General features: G+C 39.6%; 2 protein-coding genes across 2 annotated transcripts; both read left to right on the top strand.

Moving 5' to 3' along the window:
- The first annotated feature begins 285 nt into the window (after positions 1-285).
- Positions 286-6629, top strand: LOC103181736 (ferroptosis suppressor protein 1-like). The gene is made up of 8 exons (XM_007898401.2): positions 286-460; positions 1365-1480; positions 1659-1778; positions 1993-2085; positions 2841-2949; positions 4172-4324; positions 5322-5522; positions 6454-6629. The coding sequence occupies exons 1-8, from the start codon at positions 286-288 to the stop codon at positions 6606-6608; spliced, it is 1122 nt and encodes a 373-aa protein (XP_007896592.1). The 3' UTR covers positions 6609-6629.
- A 2161-nt stretch (positions 6630-8790) lies between these two features.
- Positions 8791-18650, top strand: aifm2 (apoptosis inducing factor mitochondria associated 2). The gene is given in 9 exon segments (NM_001292776.1): positions 8791-8984; positions 11503-11684; positions 11778-11893; positions 12027-12146; positions 13129-13221; positions 14617-14725; positions 16118-16270; positions 16726-16926; positions 18276-18650. Coding segments are annotated over 8 exon segments (1122 nt in total). The 5' UTR covers positions 8791-8984; positions 11503-11509; the 3' UTR covers positions 18431-18650.
- The last annotated feature ends 3565 nt before the right edge of the window (positions 18651-22215 follow it).

Below are 22215 nucleotides of genomic sequence, written 5' to 3'. Positions count from 1 at the left end.
AAAGTGCTGAGCCACAGAGATGAATCATGGAGTAGAGATAGCAGAAAGGGTTGGTCACTGTCAGAGGTGGCAGAGGATTTGAGGAGGTCAAGAAGACAATATGCCTTGGTGGCAGATGGAGAGAATGTCATTGGTGACTTTAACTCGGGTCAAAGAAACAGGTGGTGGGTTTTGCTATGTATTTCTAAGAAAAACATCGAATTTCAAATGTTTGTAAATAGGCTCTAAAATACTTTGTTGTTTTCAGTTTAAACCCTTAATTTTTCCTTTCATAACAGAGACGTCATGGGAGGGAAATTGTCCACAGATGAGAATGTCCACGTTGTCATAGTTGGTGGTGGCTTTGGAGGGACCACAGCGGCAAAGCAATTAAAAGCTTACCACATTCCTTACACATTGATCGACATAAAGTTGGCCTTCCATCACAACATGGGAGCCCTCAGAGCATCGGTGAAGAGTGGTACATCAGAAGAAACTAATGATCTCTAAAACTGTTCCTTGTTTGTAGGACTGGCTATTGAATGTTTGGCAGAGATGAACTGGAAGAATTACTGTGGTGTTTAAGTCCCAGCTATCTCTTTGACTCAGCTTTGTCACCTTTCTTCCCCTCCCACTGCCCCCCACATCCCCCGAGCTTGGGTTCCCAGTCAGCTTTGTGAAGTGCTTTGAGACATACTCCTGATGTGAAAGGCACATATAACTTATTGTTGTTTCACATACTGTGGAGAATTGTTTTGAAATAATGTGAAGACAAGCTGTAAAGGAAAGCTCTGCTGTCCTAAGCTGCATATCTTTTTAGTTCCATGTCACCATTGGTTCAGAGTGTTTTTAGTATTTGGTTTCTGGTCAACCCCCCACCCCACCCATCACCCATTCCCATTGCAAACTTAAAATATTCAATCTCTACGGCAGTAACAATTAAGTCACAAACATTATGTAATTCTAAATATGATAAGGTGCTTAAACTATGCTGTTTCCTACAGTATGGTTGCTCCATGGTCATTCTGCAAGTCCCATATTGTTTCCTGAATTAAATAATAAAAATAATCCTTGCACTTGAAATAGCAGCTAGAATGTCAAAAATGTTGCAAAGCACCATTAGATTTCTAAATGGTCACCATCCAAAATACTGACCACCTAAATGTCTTTGGGCACTGTAGACCGGATCTGACTTGACCCCCAGGAAACCAGAAGGGGATGTATAAATACATATGCAAGATTTGGATGATTGATTGATTAATTAGGAAATTAGCTGTACCTGTGTGCTGCAGTATAAGGAATACCATCCCAGTATATAAAGCTGCCATGAATCAGAATATAGAATAACTTGATAGCAGCTACAGTGTGGTATTTCTTCCTATTAGGATTTGCAAAGAAAACTTTTATATCATATGATTTGACGTTTAAAGAGAAGTTCAAACAAGGCAAAGTAACTGACATTGATGTAGAAGGAAAATATGTCATTTTAGAGAGTGGAGAGGTAAGTCATAAGATCATATTTAACATGCTTTACCTGTTTTACTTTTAACCTGCGCACAACTCTTTACAACAACATCAACAACAACAAGATTACATTTGTATAGCACCTTTCACGTCGGGAGGAAGTCCCAAGGCGCTAACACCCATTGGTCTGACACCCAATTCATTATGTTTTAAAGGAAATAGCCTTCAGTCATCTTATTTTGTCAACTGGCAGCTCAGGACCATTCCCTGGAAAATTCATTGAACCAGCTTCGAGGGAAACAGCCATTCAGAAGTATGAAGATCTGGTAGCAGAGGTAAGGTAGATGGCAAGTTTTCTTGCCTGGTGTCAGAAAGCAGTGGGAAACAGGTTTATTAAACAGGTGCCAGCCTGGCTCGGTTGGTAATAATCTTGTCTCTTGGTTAAAATCTTGTCAGTAATTTTATAGGCTGTTTGACGCCATTATTCGATAGTGTTTTGCAGCACATTTCACTCCAATCTTCATTGAATACTTTCCTTCCTTGATACAGATTCAGAAAGCAGATAGAATTGTCGTGGTTGGCGGTGGGCTTGCGGGTGTGGAATTGGCAGCAGAAATCAAAACTGAATACCATGAAAAAGAGGTAATGCAATGATGCCTTGAGTTTCAGACGTATAGGGATGGGTGATACTTCCTTTTGTAAATGTGTTCCCCCATGTTACCTGATTCCAGCACCCATGGGCTAGATAGGAAATTCAGCCAGGGTCCCACTCCTGATTGCCACTTAGTAACCCTCCTTTGAAAAGTGATTGAATGTGAATATTGCAGGAGGGACCGGATTTGGGTTGGATGTAATGTGCTGTCCCCTGTCCCCAGTAGAATAACCTGTTGATGTTTATTATCTGGTTCACGCATAAACTGAAAGGTGATGGATGACTGTGGAACCATACCCAGCATGAGTCTGAATGTTTAGAAAAGGGAGAAAATTGGAGAGAACAAATATATTTATTGGAATGTGTTGGTTGCAAAATTACAAGAGATATCAACTTGCATGATAGCTTTCATTAAGGCAGGAAAATTAATTTCTAAAAGTTTAATTCCTTTGCAATACACTATCTCCACTCTGCCTACTTTGCTGAGAATCCACAGATGATTTTATTAAATTTAATATTGATATTATTGGTATTTAATATCGGTAATATCAATCCATATTCAGCTGGCAGGAGATTTGTTTGCTGTGCAGCAAAATAACCCCTCTTGTTTTTGCTAACACAGAACTATAAAGTGTCGGTTTAAAATTTACTTTGAGCGAGACTAGAGAATTGTTCTAGATTTCTCATTATTGTGAAATTTAACGTTTGCAGAAGGGATTTTAACACACCTTTGTGTATTTTTCAGGTAACCTTGATCCATTCTACCTATATTCTTGGTGATACAGACCTTTTACCAAGTGTGAGACGTGGAGTGAAGGATATTCTTGTTCATAAAGGAATTCAACTTGTATTAGGTAATAATAATCATCCTCGCCTGTGATATGGCACCTTTTACATCAGGAGGACGTCTCAGAATACTTCGCAGTATTCACTGTAAAGTGTAGTGACTGTGTGTATTTTGTAGGTGAATGCCCCAGTCCATTTGCACATCGCAATATCCCACAAATAGCCATGAATAATCAATTTTATCTGGGGATTGTTGACCAGAGCCCTGAGAGATAAAATGCTGTTTGTTCAATGAATTCAGGGAATGAAGGCATCTTTGGGAAAGATTTAATGTTTTTTGTTTGATGGTTCTGTTTAGTTTTCATAATAATTATTTTAAAAAAACAACCACTCGTAAAGTTATCAGCTTTGGCAAAATACATAAAAAATTTGGAATATATGAGTTAGAATATGTTCTCGTCCACGCCTCAGTCACTTCCCAGCTGGACTATTCCAATGCACTCCTCGCTGGTCTCCCCAGATCCACCATACACAAAATTCAATTAGTCCAAAACTCTACCACCCAACTACTCACCTGCACAAAACTCAGTACCCCCATCTTTGCCAGGCTCCACTCGCTCCCAATTACAGAATGGATCGACTTCAAGATCCTCTCACTCGTTTTCAAATTCCTTCATGCCCTTGCACCTCCCTACCTATCCGATCTGCCTAACCCCTCCACTCCACCACCCACTGCCTCCGCTCTGCAGCCTTCTGTTTGTCTCTCCGCTCCACCACTGGTGGCCTTGCCTTCAGCCACTGTGCCCTGAAACTCTGGAACTCTCTCCCTCAATCCCTCTGCCTTATTCCCTCCCTACTTTCAAATCCTGCGGTAAGACCTTACTTTTTATTCGTGCTTACGGTCACCTCCCCCTGGCTCGGTGTTAGACTCTGCCACTATCAAGTGTTCCGGGATGCTACCTACCCCATGTGAAGGGCGCTATATAAATGCAAGTTATTGTTGTTAGTTGACTTTTATGATTTAGGTTCTGTCTGACTGCAGCATGTGTTCTCTGGTCAGGAGGCCAACTGGTTGCCTTACTTTGTGTTTCTCCTTGATTCTTCTTTGTGGTAACACAGCCGAGATCATGGGCAGCCATGTGCACCCATAACTCCATGGCACAGCACCACAATGCGTGGCCCCAACAGCAACTTTCATCTTGTATTGTTTCCAGGGAAATGAAGACGGGCGGTGGGAGTACCTGCCAATCTCAGTCATGGCATATTTTACACTGTGTTCTTTCCAAAAAGGACAGAAAGTCACTAACTTGGCAGAACTAACTGAGAATACGATGCAGCCTGACATAACGGTGATGACAAACAAGGGGAAAGAGATCGTAACTGACATGGTCATCCGCTGTACTGGAATAAAGATTAATTCAACAGCATACCGCAATGCCTTCAGTAAGTTTTTAGGCTGTCCCAGTTGATGAATGTTGTACTCACTTTTCCGCAGTATCCATTGTTGCTGAATTGATCTTTTCATTGCTTGGTTGTCAAACGTATTGCATTTCTCTTGCAACGGGCTGGCAAATCATTTTCAAATAAAGATTGGAGCCTTAGCTGGGTCACATAAGAGCATTTACCCATTTAAAATTTCCCCAGTGGTGCAATGTCATAAAAGCACTATTGCCATAATCTACTGTGTTTGGTAAAGGGGGGGAGGGGGGAGATTTATTTATTCGCTTATTTTAGAGTTATCCTGCCATACAACAAAAACAGGATTTCACGCCCTATATTTTGTTTTAGAAAAGTTGGTCCAGTGGATCATTGGTTCATTGACTTTGAACGTTGTCATTTTCAGCTGTGTTCACAGTTGTTTCAGTCTGTCAGAACGAGTCTTCTCTCAGTAGCTTTAAGGGGTTGTTTGTGAAAGGAATTTTGAGCAGTGTCAGTGCCGGTCCTGGTGGCTGGAGTGTGGACTCCAAGCACTAAATGGCCGTCTCAATCAGAGGGAACACAGGAAATGTGGTGTGTGGGGAAATGCAAAATAGCTCATTGTATTCATTGTGCTTTTCTGTGGCATCTTGTTCTGATGAAGTAGAGGGAGTTTTACTCAGCATCAAATTTGATTGTAACCATAATTTTGATACAAAGTGACACAAATTGAAGTCTTTCATTGCTTTGCTTTTGTTTCTGCAAATGTGTTTCTTTGTATTTGATCAGCACAAATACTTTACAAATGAAACAAAATAAAATTGTAAAGGTTCTCAGTTGTGTAAAAAAAGTGTAATGTTTAGTTTCCTATTTGGCCAATGGAAATAAAACAAAGTAGGTATACTATAAACTGACCATCACGGTCAAATGAATTACTGCAATTGTCAGCAGTTTACTAAAGAGAATAATGTAAGTAACAAACTGGGATACAAGTGTGTTATTTGACTTTTGCTTTCTTTGACAGAAGATAAAGTTAGTGATAATGGTGCTTTACAAGTCAATGAATACCTCCAGGTGAAAGGATTGGGTAATATTTATGCGATTGGAGATTGTGCAGATGTGTTGGAAAATAAATCAGCCTACACTGCTGAATTCCAAGCAATTGCATGTGTGAAAAATATCATCCATAACCTCAAAGATCAGCCTATGGATGTGTACAAACCAGGTAATGACTTTGCAAAAATTTAATTCCAGCCTTATTATTCCGATGATTATCATCCACTTTGAGAAACCTTCATTGTGCTTACAAATAATTGTTACAGATAAATCTTTAATTTTATTAGTAGATGGGATCAGATGGGCCAAAGGACCTTCTTCATCCAAATTAATCTTATGATCTTTTATAAATGCACTTTCAAATTGCACTTCTGGAACTTCACCATTAGATGGCTTCTATGTTCTAAAAGAAGAAAAATATTCAGTAGGGGTTTGAATTTAATCTTTTTGACTTCTGGGATCTGTGTTTGAATGCAGACAAGTCAAAAGGGATGAACGTTTTCTCTCTGACAATTGTTAGTCGACAGTAAATTTAAGTGTTTTAACTCAGTTCCTAACTGATGTAAGTTTACATAACAAACATAGCTTTAATTGTGAACAATTGTGCGATATCCCTGACTCAAGGAGGACATACGATACATAAAATGAAAATGTTACATGAGATGCCATTTTGAAGTGTCAGGGAGCCTTACAAGCAGCTTTAAAGCTTTGTTGTGCGTTTTGCTGGGCTGAACCTGATCTGGGGAATGAGTTCCCAAAGTGGAAACAGTGTATCCTCACAATAATTGTAATAATGTTACTCCTTTGTTTGATTCACATAAAATCCACCAACTTTCCTTCCCCCTGGAAAAATAAATCAGCATGGAAAAAGGGGGGAAAAAATTCTCTGTGATGTGCAAAATAAAATTCTCAAGTTCTAAAGTCAAATTGGCTGCAGAAAAGCACTGTGCTCTTTCTTCCCTTATGAGAATATATTTACAGGCTTGTTAAAACTGTTTGTAACTCCAATTAACTGTTCCAAGATGTTCTCTTATTGCACGAGAGATATTGCTGCTGTTCTGGTCTGCCTGTGTTAACCACGTGCCCTTTTTCCACCCCAGGTTCTCCACTAATGCTGGTGACAATGGGCCGGAATGACGGTGTGGGCCAACTGTGTGGCTGCCAAGTCGGGAAGGTATTTGTGACTCTGGTCAAAAGCCGGGATCTACTGGTTAAGGACAGCTGGAAAAAAATGGGCCAACGAATGCCAAACTGATGAAGTCTGATGATGCTTGTGCCAACAGTGCTATATATAAATCTATTCTTCCTTTCTGGAGTACCTCATTCAGTGATCCGGTGCCTAATATTTACATCCATTCAATTTCAATATATATTTTAAAGTTGAATTGAAATGACCAATCTCCACCCGTTCCCACTGAGAATTTCCATCATCTTCAGTGTAAATTCACAGCATGTTCCACTGTGTCCCAAATGTCGAATTCCTAAATTAATTTATAAAGTCTGATAGTGCTATGTAGTACAGCACTTACCCTCGCAATACTTTCTTGCTTGAATTCAGTGAAGGGGATAATAATTAATAATAATCTTTGCATTTGATATAGTGCCTTATCACATCTTCGAGACTCAAAGCGCAGAATATACTGAAAAGTGAATTGACTGTATATCTTGTGGGATGAGTTCTATTAGATCTTGATTGGGCTGGTTGGTGTTTTGTACAGAAACAAAGCATTCTTGTCAGTGTGAAACAATACTCTGGTATCGTCCTGCCACATTATCTCTCTTCTCTCACCCTCGCACATTAATGTCATCCTCCAGTCTTAGCCCCTTAATGCACTTTTTTCGGTTTGGTGATTGAGAATTAGTGAATCTGAGAGCAGAGACACCACTCCAGCATCTTATTGTCATTTCTCTCTGGAACCCGGTCAAAGGTGCTTGTTGCAGCCCATGTGGTTGGTACAACCTGAGTCCCCCCCTGAATGCTTCCCAAAAGTCCCCATTGTTAGCTCCCAATGCTTCACACCCTAGAGCCCGACATCTGGGTGGTAAAGTATCACCATCCAGAGCTCGTCCTCTCTGATGAATGATGGTTACGGTAACCAATCAGTACCAGCCTCCCATCCTCCTGTTTAAGCCCTGACAAAGTTTTAAACTCAGAAAATTTAATGCTGAATTGGTGTCCCACAACTCCCCCATTTTACCTGAAAATCCCGAACCCTTTCAGGGAACCAGTCCGCCACTGGTCACAATCTCCATGACCACACTTAGGATACTCCTCACACAACTGGTTGTACCTTAGATTATACAATGTACTGACTTTTAATGTTGAATAAAATACTTCAATAATCCGAAACGTCACTCTTTTTTCCCCCTATGGAAAATATTTATAAAATTATCATATTTGGTATTGGTGTCCTTGGTGAATTGCCTTTAAAACTGTTCCACTTGTGAGATGTAAATAACAAAGACATTTTCTTGCCTAATTTTCTAGGTTGCTTTTAACACGAATAAAAATTGAAATGTGCAGAACGTAAAGATGTCTCTCCTGATGTAGCTGAGATTTCACAAAGCCTCCTGCGTGTCCATTGGTTTTATACTTTTTTTGATAAACACAATTTTATAAACAATTCTTGCTGCTCAAATTTGCAATGTATACACCCCACAGACTCGCATTCATTCCTCCCCATGCTCAGATGGTATCTTTTTCCCACACACCACACATCTTAAAACACATTTTATTTACGCTGGACAGACTTACATATTTTACCCTCCCCACCCTACCACACCCACAGAGAGTGGCATTTCAAAACAAGATTCTGAGTTGGAGAACAATCGTTTGTATATTACCAATTGGCTCTGGAGATGGGATGATTTCAGAGACAAACTGATAATATGAAAACGAAGAAAACTAATGAGGGGCATTTGATAGAGCTTATTCGGGGTAGGTCTGTGGACTGGCAGATTTGCCAGTAACAATCGTTTCACTTGACTGTAATAATCTGTAAAGGGGTGTGAGACATTTCAACCTGATAAGGTGCTGTATCAAATGCAAAGATCATTATTTGTTACTGTACTAAAGTGGACGAAATAAACATTTGGAAGAGAAGCTGGGGTCTCCCAGCACCTTCCTGGAAGCAAAAAGACACTGTTTTTCAAGTCCTCGTAAACAACGCTTTATCTGAATCCCACAGTGAGGACAGGACACTGGAGCACTTTGACAAACATGGCAACGAAAATGCAAAGGTTTAAAATTCAAGCAAAGAAAAAAAAACAACCTTTCCCTTCCGATGCTCGTGAAGCCAGACTCGGACCGGTTGCTGTGCTCCCGGTGGGGAGGAGGAAGCGGGGCCGAGTCTGGTCATTCGCGCAGTAACACGCAAAGCGATGATGCAACTTTCAGCCCAACGCAGAAACCGTGTTGTCACCGCTTTCTGTGTTAGTTTCACGGTGAGAGGCGCTTTGTGAGTGAGATCTGCTGCTTCCCACCAACTAAACAAGTCACAGGGTGTTGCAAGGAGGACTTTGACCTCTTTACCTTACACTGTGTGTGTGTGTGTGTGTGTTGTGTTGTGTGCGTTAGTCAAAGTGAACTTTGCACAAGAGCATTGCCTCCAGTGGTCGAGGTCCAAATCTGGTAAGTTATGTTATTTGTGAAATGCGGTTTCTCTTTTATATTTTTTAAAAAAAGGAGGTTACATAGTTACATAAAGTTACGTAAAGAGCTTACATGTTAGTGTTATAGACAGCAGGTCGGGCTAGCAGCCTTAAGGTTTTATTTAAACATCTGTATATTTATTTTTGTTTATTTTTATTGATTGATTTATCCCACCTAAATGCAGTGAGATGTTAAGCCTGATGGGATGGGTAGAGTTGTCGTTGTGTGTTCTGAGCAAGGAAGTTTAGAAATACTGGGGAGAAGTGAAGTAAGTGACCGTTGGGAATCAAGGCGAGAGAATTGGAGCAGCTCCTCAGAAAGTTCACCCTTTAGAGGCAGTGATGGATGGAGTCAGGGGGGGATCTTGTTATTCGCTTGTGATTTCTTTGACTGCACTTCGGGACCTTATCCTACTTGTCAGGTTGCTGATTGACACCCGACTATTTGATTCAGTGGGGTTTAGCACACCTTAACTAAGTTACTCTGTTAATTGTCGCAATCTTAACGGAAAATTACAAATTGTCTTTTTTTTATTTATGTTTTGCAAGGTTTTCTTATTACACAAATGTGGGGTCCTGTAGCTCAGTGGTTAGAGCACTCGCCTTGTAAGTGAGATACCTGGGTTTGATTCCCCACAGGGTGAAATGTTGCGCAAGTTTCCTTACTCCACATGCCTCTGTTTACCCAGCAGTAAGTAGGAACCCAGTTGTTAGTCGATTGGCGGATTGCTTTTCCCAAGGATAATAATCCCTTCAAAAAAAATAACAAGAAATTGGTTACTCAAACCACATGTTTGTGGGACACTTCTGTGCACAATTGGCTGTCGCGTTTCACCCACAAAATTAACAAAATATATACTTTACAGTATATTCTGTGAAGCTCTTTGAGACATCTCAAAGGTATGATAAGGACTATATAAAATGCCTGGATTATTATTATTATTTTCCTCTCATTTTTGTTTTAAATCAGGCAGTTTGCAATTGTCCAACAACACATGTTATTTTGCTGTTTGGGTGTAAGGGTTGAATATAAGAAATTAAGAAAGACCCAGATCTATCCAGTTCGCCTTCCACCCATCCTGGCAGTCGTTTGCACATGTCATGTGCCAAACTATATATTATAGCCAAAGATATTTTTCCTAACATAAATCTATCTTATTTGTTCTTGAAAGAATTGACACTTTCTGCTTTCACCGTCTCCCAAGGGAGCCTGTTCCATACATTTACTACTCGCTCACTGAAATAGGCTAAGCCCAAATTACCTTGAAATCATTTTGTTACCCGGCGTGCCACTCAAGTGTCTGGCTCATTTGGTTGAACTTCTTACCCTTGGTCCAGAAGATTTTGGTTCAATCCCCTATGTCAGGCCTATGTCACAATCCAGGCTGATGCTCCAGTGCAGTGCTGGAAGAGTGCCACATTACACAGGAATACCCCAGAATGTTTTACACAGACCAGAACTAATGGTGACCACTTTGTGTAACAAAAAGCAATGTTGAAATTGCTAAATTCTCAATGTAAAGTGGCATTCTGCTTTCAGCAACTCAGCACATGGTAAGTACTTAAAATATCCGCAGGTTTCTGTAGTGTTTGGGATTATTAATTCACATTATTAATCTTAATTTGGAATGCAGCATCAGAGCACTGAAATATTTGTTGTCTTGTACAGTAACCCGAGGCAGCTCCGCAAATCCCGATCAAACTATTCTTCCAGATAATCCCAATATCTGCTGTGTTTTGTGTGATGGTACAGAGCCACAATGGAATCATTGAGTATTTCACTGTTTATCCCTCGTGAAAGTGGTACACTTTGTATTTTCACTGCAGTTGCAATGGGCTTTATGAAGTGGGCCTGTGCAGTCTAAATTTGACTCCAGCAGGATTAATTTGGCTTGGTCAGGCACAAGATAACAGCACAATACTTATCACCATCCATGACAAACAGCAGCAAATTGGCAGTGCTGCTTGCAGAGGTGGGAAATGTTAAATTGACAAAGTTGCTTTCCTGTGGTTGGGATTTGGTACGTTTGCCAAATAGGTGGAGGGAGCGATGTTCTGCATCTATTATTCTTTACATAATATTCATTTGAAGTGCTTGAGGTTAAAGCCGAATGAACAAAAAATAAATATATTCATTCATCCAATGTTGACATACATCCCCTTGACACTGCACAAACATCCAATGTAGAAATCTACCCCTTCCCTAAAATAAACACTTCTAGTTCTGCATTTTATTGTGTTAAACTTTCCATTAAAGTCATTCTGAACCCGTTTGAAAATTACTGAATGAGAGATTTCCAAAACAAAATTTGGTCAGCTATGTGTCTGACACTTATGGAAAACTAACACTATATTTCAGAGTATCCAAACCAGTATGAGAGTTCCATGCATCTGACCTGCACAAGAACATTTTCAAATTAAAACACAGGCTGATTTGTGGGGTATGTTTTTCTTCTCTGTGGTGAATGTTTGTAATGCATTTTTTTTCTTCCTAACAGAGGGATCATGGGTGGGAAGCTAAGTGTAGATGAGAATGTTCACGTTGTGGTTGTTGGCGGTGGTTTTGGAGGAATTGCAGCAGCAAAGCAGCTGAAGTGTCACGGTGTTCCTTATACCCTGATCGATATAAGGGATGCTTTCCATCATAATCCAGGAGCTCTCAGGGCATCAGTGGAGAGTGGTATGTTAACAGGGTGTGGTAAGAAATAAATTATTTGAAATGTTTTATCATATCAGCTAGAATTTCGGCTGATTGCCGTCCTTTATCTTTTAGGGTTTGCGAAGAAAACATTCATATCATTCAGAGAGACATTCAAGGAGAACTTCAAGCAAGGCAAAGTTGTTGATATAGATTTAGAAAAACAGAATGTTGTTCTAGACAGTGGTGAGGTAACCACCTTTAAGAATAGAATCAAGTTTGTGTCAGACACTGACATTACCTTAAATGGAGTTAATGCTCTTATCTTTAAGATGATTATCACACATTGCAGTTCTGCCTGACACAGTACTTTCTGTTTTGTAGGTTGTACACTTCTCCCACCTTATTTTGGCAACTGGTAGTACAGGGCCATTCCCTGGAAAATTCAATGAACCAGTTTCTATGGAGAGTGCCATTCAAATGTACGAAGACCTTGTGAAAAAGGTAGAAGACCCACTTCTGTTAAACTGCATCTTTGATTTTCAAGTTTGATTCCTGAGCCTGTATGAGTTTTCTTAAATCAGGCACTGATGCGATTTCAGCAATTCATTGAAATCTTCATTATAATCTGTTGCAAAAAGCGGCGTTCAGGAATGTGAAGCCTCAGTGTAAAGTTAATGCAGTGCAACTTCCTGCTTTATGACAGGGATGAGATGGGTAACAGGAGTTACTGACACAATTTAATTATCGGGGTGTGTGGTGTGAGGTGCATAATCCAAGCACAAAGTGGATGTCATGTTTTGTCCCCCCCAAAAAAATTTACTACGCGTAATTATTGTAAAACACGATATGACATTTTGACTTTAGAGGTATGACTGAAATGCATGTTCTTGTTGATTACATAGTTCAAGGGCACCAAGGAAAATTCCTGGGCGTTCACTTGTTAAACAAATATAAATAATAATTCTCATCTTTCCGGTTTGGCAGAAGCTCGTCAGAATTCCTGAAATGTATTAAAAGTTTCAAAATTGCCAGAATATTAATCAAGAGTATGTCAAAGCAACAAATTGCATTTATATGGCGTCTTTTATATATTTATACAGCACCTTGGGACGTCCTCCCGACGTGAAAGACGCTATACAAATGTAATGTTGTTGTTTCGTGTTTTGAGGGCATCCCATGGGTGCCCTCGACAGACGTGAAAGGTGGGGAAGGAAAATATGTCGCTGATTTTAACTTCATAGTGTTATCATAATGTATGTGTATTCCCAAAAAAATTCACTATAGGTATTTTCAAAATCTCCCAGTGAAATTACTGAGTTGATTAACAACAACGGCAACAAAGTTACATTTCACGCCGGGGAGGATGTGAAAGGATAACCCTACAATCATGGCGATTTAATTTGACTAAAATGGTAGATGGTTGGATGGATACGAGCTGTGATTTGTTTCAAATTGGGCTGAATATTTTCTCTTATTGGCACAGATCCAGGAAGCTTCAAGAATTGTTCTGGTTGGAGGTGGCTCTGCGGGTGTGGAAATGGCAGGAGAGATCAAAACCGATTACCCAGATAAAGAGGTGCGTGTCAAGAGTCGGTGCTTCCCATCGCAGGTCAGCTAGGGGGAGAAGGTAAATGGGTAGAGTCAAAAGCTTTTAGGAGAGAATAGGAGGGCCTTGTTAAACGGAAGCAATAGTGCAGAAGGTGTGCTCCATTGTGAATTTTCTAATATATTTTCTCCGAGCTGGCTAGAAAAATGTTCTTCCTTCTCTGGTCGCATGTAAGATCTATGATGCTCAGTCATCGGTGAATACTTACCTTGTTAATGGTTCCAGCAGCAGCATTTACAAATCTAGGGGTGGGTGACGGAGCGGGGCCCCGGGGGGTGACGGAGCGGGGCCCCGGGGGGTGACGGAGCAGTTTACACAGTTGGTGAGGAATACCTGATTGTTAAGAATGAAATGTAGATTTAATCATGAACAGCCACGTTCAAGCTCAGACACAGTGGGCCAAATGGCCTCCTTCTGGTGCAGTATAATTCCATGATGCCTACTGCAACAGGAAGCAGCTGCAGTTTCAAAAGAAAGGCAGCAGGGAGCCTGTGGCTGGCTGCAAATTTGGAGAAGCATTTGGTTCAGAATTATTCAATACATAGTTATTTTTGACTCTGTTTAGCCTGGTGGTATTTTAAAAGGCCTTTGTAGCAACCAATATAGTTATAACACTCAAGTCAATGATATTTAATGTGGTGCCAGAACATTTGTGTGATACTCAGTAATGATCACAAGTTGCTCCCACTATTGCTAACCCATATAATAACTGTTATTTTGAAGCAGTCATTTTACTGAATTTCTGATGCGGTTGTAAACCGAGGATTAGCTTGTCATAGCCTTCTCTGGCCTGTAAAACAATTCTCTGGCCTGTACAATGTTTGCTGTGTTTTACTTGGGATTTATCTAATAAGTAATAGTATTTTTAATTCTGTCACTTACTAACTCATGTTACCTACAGAGGTGCCAGTAACTAAGACTGTTGATGACAGTAGTTGCTTTCTCACCTTCTTCTTTCTTCCCCGTCTCAACGCCTCCCATACTCATCTCAACCCCTCCCATCCTCCTTTCCTGAACTGGTCAGAATGTGGCTGATTGCGTACACAGTTCCTTGATCCCTATCTGCCTTTTAGTTAGTTCCTTAGCGAAGTGGACCTTCTGGCGTAAATTCAGTGAGTGTGTGTTAGCACATTTAAATGTGAGAGATTACGGCTGTGCTTGACCCTGACCTTCCTAAACATGCACATTCCTGTCAGAATTGTTGAAAGCTGTCAGAACTCTTGTCTCATTTCTCCTTCCGTTGACCAAGTTCATGTGAAAGATAAAAAATGTTTTTAAAGTTTAGAGCAATGCTCTGAAACTCCTGCCCGCTTATCAGTTGGAAGCGGTTATCTGCGGATTTCACAATGTATGTTTGTTTTTAAGGTAATCCTGATTCACTCAAAGATTGCTCTTGCTGATATTGAACTCTTACCCAGTGTAAGGCAAGGAGTGAAGGAGATCTTGGTGAAGAAAGGGGTCCAATTAGAATTAGGTACAGTATTGCCTATGTTAAATTGGATCAGAGGATGTGGAAATTAAGGCCAAGGTCAATTCTATTTCTATATGTGTGTATTTTGTAGAGATAGCATTGTGTTGTACCTTTGACATGCCCCACCCATCATACCTGGGAGATAACATTCTGACTCAAATGGTAGCATTCTTGCCTCTAATGCAGAAGATTGTGGGTTCAAGCCACAGATTGGGATTTGGAACTCACAGTCTAGGTTGTCACTCCAATTAGTGCTGTGGGATCATTGTGTTGTCGGAGGTACTGCTGCTTGGATGAGACATTAAACTGAGGTTCTGTTTATGTCTCCTCTAGTGGATGTTAAGGATCCTATGGCATGATATTGAAAGGGAAGGTTGTTTCTCCCGGTGCTCTGGCCAACAATCCCACCCCCCCCGCCATATAAAATCGATCATTCACTTTGTGACTGTTTTGGGGACGTTGCTTTGACCAAATTACTGCTCTTTTGACTTATAAGAATAGGAAGCCTGTAGAACATGGCAAGGATAGGGGTGATAAAGGGAAGGGAAAATGTTTGAGCTGCAATGTCTGGAATAATATTGAAGGTGGGAAAACCAGTGAGGAGAGCATTGGAGAATCTACTCCCAAGTTATTTAAAAGTTGAAGATTTTCTCAAGTTCTTTGGGATGCTACCCTGTGTGAGGGGTGCTATATAAATACAAGTTGTTGTTGTGGTGATATAGGGCATAAGCTGAAGTGTAAGCAGAGAGGCAAAAATTTGGCCCTTATGATGGATTGATTGGATGTAGCGTTTAAAACTTGTAAACCTCATTATCATCCTTCTCTCCTGTTGAAAAGGGTGAGATTATGATTTGAGGTAAGCGTGCAAGTAGTGAGGTTAATACAATCAAAATCAGAAGCAAGAATGAGAGCTGAATTATTTACTTTTGTCTTGTTCATGTTGAGCTGTGGAAAGGTATGTCAAACTTTGGGTGTGTTCTATGTATATTTCGTGATTAGCACTTGTATGGTTTTAAATTCTGGTTCTCTGTGTAATCAAATTCAACTTGGTCTCCTTTGATAGTCCGAATGGCACAGCCTTTGCCAGTCATGGGATGAGCCAAGCAGAACCAAATGGTCCCAGGATAATTTCCTCCAATCTCTGCTTTGAATGCTAGCTTCACATGGGGCAACAGTAAGGGAACTAAGTTTCTACTAAGTGGTAGTGTGAATTCCCTGGATTAGGGAGGGCAGATTGTCAGACTGCTTGAAGTTAATTTTGAATCACACCTCTCCCCCACCCACCCACACACACACACACACACACATCATGATCCTTCCACAAAACCTGGAACGTGCAGGTTGCATCAGACCGGAAGTTTGTATTAATCCTTCTCAATGTTCTCTTTACAAAAGGACAGAAAGTCACAAACCTGAAAGAGCTAGTGACAAATGAAACAAAGAATGATCAGAAGGTGCTGACTGACAAGGGTCTGGAGTTCAATGCCGATATGGTCATCTGCTGCACTGGAATCAAGATCAACTCCTCTGCATATGAAAATTCTTTCAGTAAGTCCTAGTCCCGTTGCAATAGTTATTGAATGTTTTAATAATCCTTCGTATTTCATACCGTGCTGTATCTTGTTTTCAATGTCTCAAAACTCAACACAGGATTTATTGTAAAGTGTAGTGAAATGTATTGGGAGGCGAACATGGCAATGAATCTAGCTCAAATATAAAGAGACTCAATAAATGGCCACAAATCACCCAACATTTACCCTGTCATAAACCTTGCCTATTGCCATGTGAGGAGGGAGCAAAAACCTTTGAAGCCAACCAGGTTCTTGTTAACAAAAGTAACAAATTAGCTTTAAAATGATGGGGGTGTGTGGCTCTGCATACATCTCGAGATTAAAATGAAGACCAGGTATTTGATATTAAACTTTAATAAACATTAAAACAAGCAGTAATAACTATAGTGCAGGAGTCTGACTGAAAACTGTCCATGTTCTTTTTCTTATCAGAAGATGCAATCGTTAAAAATGGTGCATTAATGGTGAATAAGCACCTGCAGGTGGAAGGAATGGAAAATATTTATGCAATAGGAGATTGTGCGGATGTGAAGGAGCCTAAAATGGCTTATCACGCTGGACTCCACGGGGCGGTAGCTGTGGATAATATCATCAACACTCTCAAAGAAAAGCCACTGAAGGTGTACAACCCAGGTATAGATTTTGTTAGACATTAGCTAAGACTAATGATAATTAGGGAAGCAACAGTTTGCATTTAAATAACTATTTTACTTTTTCAAATAAAGCAGGCAATTGTTTTTAAACTTTCTTTACAACTTGTCCACCTCATGTTCACAATACTGTATGAAAGCCACAAAAAGAGCAGGTGGTCAGGGAGGAGGCCTCTCTCTGACCCTCTGAGTCTCACTGACAGCACCAGTCCAGGTTGACTAAAAGCTGGTTGCCTCGCTGTTTTGTAACTTTACCATCATTCTTTATCAACTCACCTACACAAAAGAAGCTGCAGCCTTTTACCCTTCCAGATCTGCATGCCTGAGGCTAACATTTATCCACTTATAGTAATTTGCTTACTGAATTAGTATAGTCTCATCTCCTTGACACAGGAATCTCAGATAGTACCTCACACTCTAACAGTTGCATATGGACCTAACCACAGATTTGGCAATTGACAATAATTGCAGTACCTAATACTCAGTAAATGTCTAAAGCACCTTATGCACAATAAAGCAAATAAATTTGGGATCTACTACATCACCCATTTTAGTAAGAGTTCTGCTACGAAGCAGAAAATTGCATTTGATCAATTCCTGGGCTTATATTTCCCCTCTCTGCCCCCCCCCCACCCGCCCCTCCACCCCCCCAAAAAAAAGCTTTGGTAGAATCTACAAATGTTCATTCACCCTTTTTTTTTACTCATTAGAGCCGAATCAGCCTTGTAAATTGTTGGAAGTAAATTACGCAAATCTTCAAAAGTAGCACTGGCTACGTGCCATCCAGCATGGTATCCTTTTCGTTCAAAGTTTCCTGTGTTTACACACTATGCTTATTTGGCCACATGAATCAACCAGATGATCATATTGTCAATTTACACATTAGTACCTGCACCTGAAGCAAAGACTCATTTATCAGTTATCAAAATTCAGAAACTGTACTTAATAGATCTTCAAGCAGTTTGAGTTATCACACTTGTAAAACCGGTCCATTTTTGATTTGTCATTTATCTTTTTTGCTATCCACATTCCTAGCCTGCTGATGTTGCTGATTTTAATTTTTAAATCTTGTCAAGTTTATTGACTCAGTTACATTGACTTTGCTTTCTCTTAGTTTAGGTGATGTCTGGTGCTGAATGCCATAATGTACTGAGGAAGGTCTGTTGCATATTTAATGCAATTCAAAAGTTTTTTTTTGAGAGGGGAGAGAAAATTACCTTTTCATATATTTTGTGTCGATCTGCAGTTCTAGAGCCACTGAGATGGTTGAGTGAAGTAAAGATCTAATGATGGCCTCTTTTATTGACTATGTTGCATCTCTTGATTTCTCAGGTGCCCTGACTATGCTGTTATCATTAGGTCGGGATGATGGGATCGGCCAGCTCTATGGCTTCCACGCTGGCAAGTTCATTGTAACTTTGGCTAAAAGTAAAGATCTGATGGTTTGGAAAAGCTGGAAAGAAATGGACCAGGCAATCCCCAAGTAATGACTTGTGTGTCCATTGTCCTTTCTTTTCTAGTTTTGCAGGATGCTTTTATTGTGGCTGATATTTAAACCTTTTGAGTATGATATACTGTTGTAACCTTTAGTTTGCCTATCTTAGGGCATGTGCAAAAAGATTTCCTGTGCATTTGTAAATTTTTTTCAAAATTAGAATGAGCAAACTTGTGCCTATGAACTATTAAACATCCTTTTGCAGTTGTAACATAAACAATTGTTTATATGATGCCAATCCTGTCATTGACGTGTAAACTTGGTGGCCTTGTCGAGATTGCTCAAAGGAAATGGAAATTGAATGAATAAATGCAAATACCATTTCTTAAGTGTTTTACTTCTACCAATTTGCTGTCCTTACCATAAGATGGTAGCATGCAAGCTTGCCCTTGTGACTTCCTCCCTGATCAGTTCTAGATCTGTTACCTGGTGGATTTTGAGAGCAGCTGAGGTGCTTTATCACAGGTACATAGGATGAATTAGTTCGGCCAGTTCTCTTGTCTGAGGCTAGAATTTGAAAGTGCCTATAATAATAATCCTTGCATTTGATATAACGCCATATTATATGGTTGAGACATCTCAAAGCGCTTTACAGGATATATTGTAAAGTGAATTGACTAAATATTTTGTGGGTGAAACCTTTAGTTAGATATCAAGTAACAGCTCATTTACCAAGTTCTCACTCAGCTGGAGAGCCCACAAATACCGGAATCACAACCATCGTAAATTCTTAAATCCAATTCAATTGGCTGATGAAAATATTAAAGCCATTGCTTGGTATGGATAAAATACTATAATTAGGATTGCATTTATTCTGCGTTGAAAATATATACATGTCAGATTGATTCAATATTATCTGTACTGTATTGAATGCACCACATTGAATGTGCAGCTAGCTTAAAAACTTTAAGATGCTATATGGTATTGAAGTGTCATGCAATTGAAATTAAAAAAACGCAATTGGCTGTCGTGTTTTGCCCACAAAATAGTCAATCCACTTTACAGTATATTCTGAGAAGCACTTTGAGACGTCCTTCATCCTCGGTGCCATCCAACACTACGTTGCTTAACACATTGCATAGGATGGGTGACAACGGGCAGCCTTGATGTTGTTTTGGGCTTCATTTTCTGTACAAAATAGTATACTTGACATGACTTACTTGATAATTATAATTAACAGCTGTTGATGATGGCATTATAAAGGAGCTAGGGTGGCGCATCTTATTTTTGGTTGAAACTGTGAATGTATTTTTCGGCATGCTTGTTTACTGTTATTACCAAAAGGAACAGATTATTTTGTGTTTTTTAGTGGTGCTAGGTGGGGGGAGGGGAACACAAAGCATTTGCTACAATAATAATCCTTGCATTTGACATAGTGCTTTTCACGTCATGTCGACGTCTTAAAGCGCTTATAGACTGTAAAGTGAATTGACCGTATATTTGTGGGCGAAACGCGGCCGCCAATTGCGCACAGCAGTGTCCCACAAACAGTCGTGGATTGAAAATGACCAATTTATTATTGTTTTGTTTTTTGGAGAGATTATTATTAGGCGTGTGGAATAAAGAAACTTGCCCAAGGTTTCACCATGCCTGGAATTGAACCCAGGTATCTCACTTGCAAGGCAAGTGCTCTAACCACTGAGCTACAGGATTCCACAGTGGAATCTAATATATTTGGGCATAAAATTGTTTCATAACGTGGTAGTGAACTGAAGAAGGTTTCTAATGTTGCGTGCCACAAATTGAACTGGATGTTTTATAAAGCCAATTGGATCTCTCACCATACAAAGGGAAACTACATCTGGATTGTGTTCCATTCAAAACCCCAATTATTGAATAAGCACTTAATGCAACACAAGTTGTTTCTTGACTATAGTGACACTGAAGAGTTGCTATTACGAACTGTAGATGCCAATAGTTTCTGGCATCCCACCAAATTCACTTTTGCCTGTTAATCTACAATGGATTAGACTACTATTCGAGTCCTCCCAACGGCTTAAATATATAGAGCAGCACACTCTTTAGGACAATTTGTTGAAAGATGAACAAGGGAGTGGAAGAAAACTCATCATTTGATTAGTTGTGAAGTGGGAGAATGCTAACATTGGACACTTGCATCATTTCGTCATGTGCTTTTGCCTTCATTGGAGTGATAGAATTGGTTCAAGCCAGAAGTTTGTTGAGCCACTGAAAGTGATCTTGGATGATTTTGGACTCTGTTCAAACTGTCTAACCAACAGGATTAATTATGATTCCAGATTGGATTCCTTGTCAGAAAATTGTATGAGCTGTATCATGGTTTCTAAGAATATTTCCACTGATTGGATATTTTTGGTTGAATCAAGATAAGAAAAATCCTTTCATTTGATATAGAGCGCTTTACGTCTTCTAGATGTCTCAAAGCACTTCACAGAATATACTGTATACTTTGTGGGCAAAATGTGGCAGCCAATTTCGCACAGCAGTGTCCTACAAACAGTTGTGGTTTGAGTGACCAAGTTATTACTGTTTTTTTCTTATTTTTTTATTATCAAGCGTGTGGAGTAAGGAAACTTGCCCAAGGTTTTGCCCTGCTGGGAATCGAACCCAGATTTCTTGCTTGAGATCACATATTACAACAAGGTGATGCTAAACCTATGGAAATCAGCACCAAATGATCTATCTGAACACAACAGCTGATAGAATCACTGAGTTACCTTGATGTCCAGGGAGCTCGGTAAGTGAACTTGTTTATTAATAATAGCCAAAATGCCTAGATGTCCTATAACTGCAATCTGAGAGAAATCCAGAGGGAATTCAGTGATTGACCACTCACTGTAACTGCTGTATAACAGGGAAGAGATCCAGAAAAAGAAGACTATAAGCAAGCATAGAGATAGAATTGGTTTACATTTTAATGAAGACATTGCTAACAATGAACAAGCTATTCTTAAAACAAATGAATAAAGAATGTATCATGTACAGAAGATTTAATACAATATTATTACACTTACACTGTTGAGTGGCATCTTTACAAAACAAGTTGAGGCTGTCTTCATGGTCATAATGGCACATTGTAAGATCTCTGTACCAGATGATCTGTCAAGGAAATCTTTAACATTGAAATGTGTTTATTCTTTCACTGATACAACTACAGATAAACTAACACTAATGTTGGCTTGACTGCTACTTTGCCTCTAGGAAAGCGGTTAGAGTTCAGACAATGGAAACAATAATGTATGTTTTATCCTAGTGCACACCTTGATGTAAATTTATAATTCGTAGTTGATAAGGCATTGCATTGGACAAGGTCTGAAGTGGATATCTTTTGCAAGGCATGGCTTTTAACATCTTTACTCTCTCCTTTCTTCCTCTCACCCCCACCTCTAATGTAAATAGATTTCATTATGTTCTTTATTGCTTTGGTAACCAAGAGCAGTAAAATGAAATGTTTCTAATTGACAACCATTTGTTAATGATAGTGCCATCTCCACAAAGAACCTTGGGTAGAATAGATATGTTCGAACTTTTCAATGATTAGATCTGCAGAACAAGGCTTTTCACAGATTTGAATTTAACATTATGTAAACGTGGAGGAATATTTATTTTGCAGTTGTAGGAGTTTTGCAATTTCTCCCTGTGCAACGTGCACTTTTTTGGCACATTTGATAGTGCAAGATATTCATTAATGCAACATTTGATACTTTTACTTGCTTTGTGTTTTGAGCCCACCGTTCCAATTTCAGTAACAGTATGGGTGAGAGATTCGAACTTTCGTGCAGCACTGAAGGTGCTGCT

This window comes from Callorhinchus milii, unplaced genomic scaffold (assembly GCF_018977255.1).
Source record: "Callorhinchus milii isolate IMCB2004 unplaced genomic scaffold, IMCB_Cmil_1.0 Scaffold7, whole genome shotgun sequence".
NCBI lineage: Eukaryota > Metazoa > Chordata > Chondrichthyes > Chimaeriformes > Callorhinchidae > Callorhinchus > Callorhinchus milii.
This window is presented reverse-complemented; position numbering and strand designations above follow the sequence as displayed.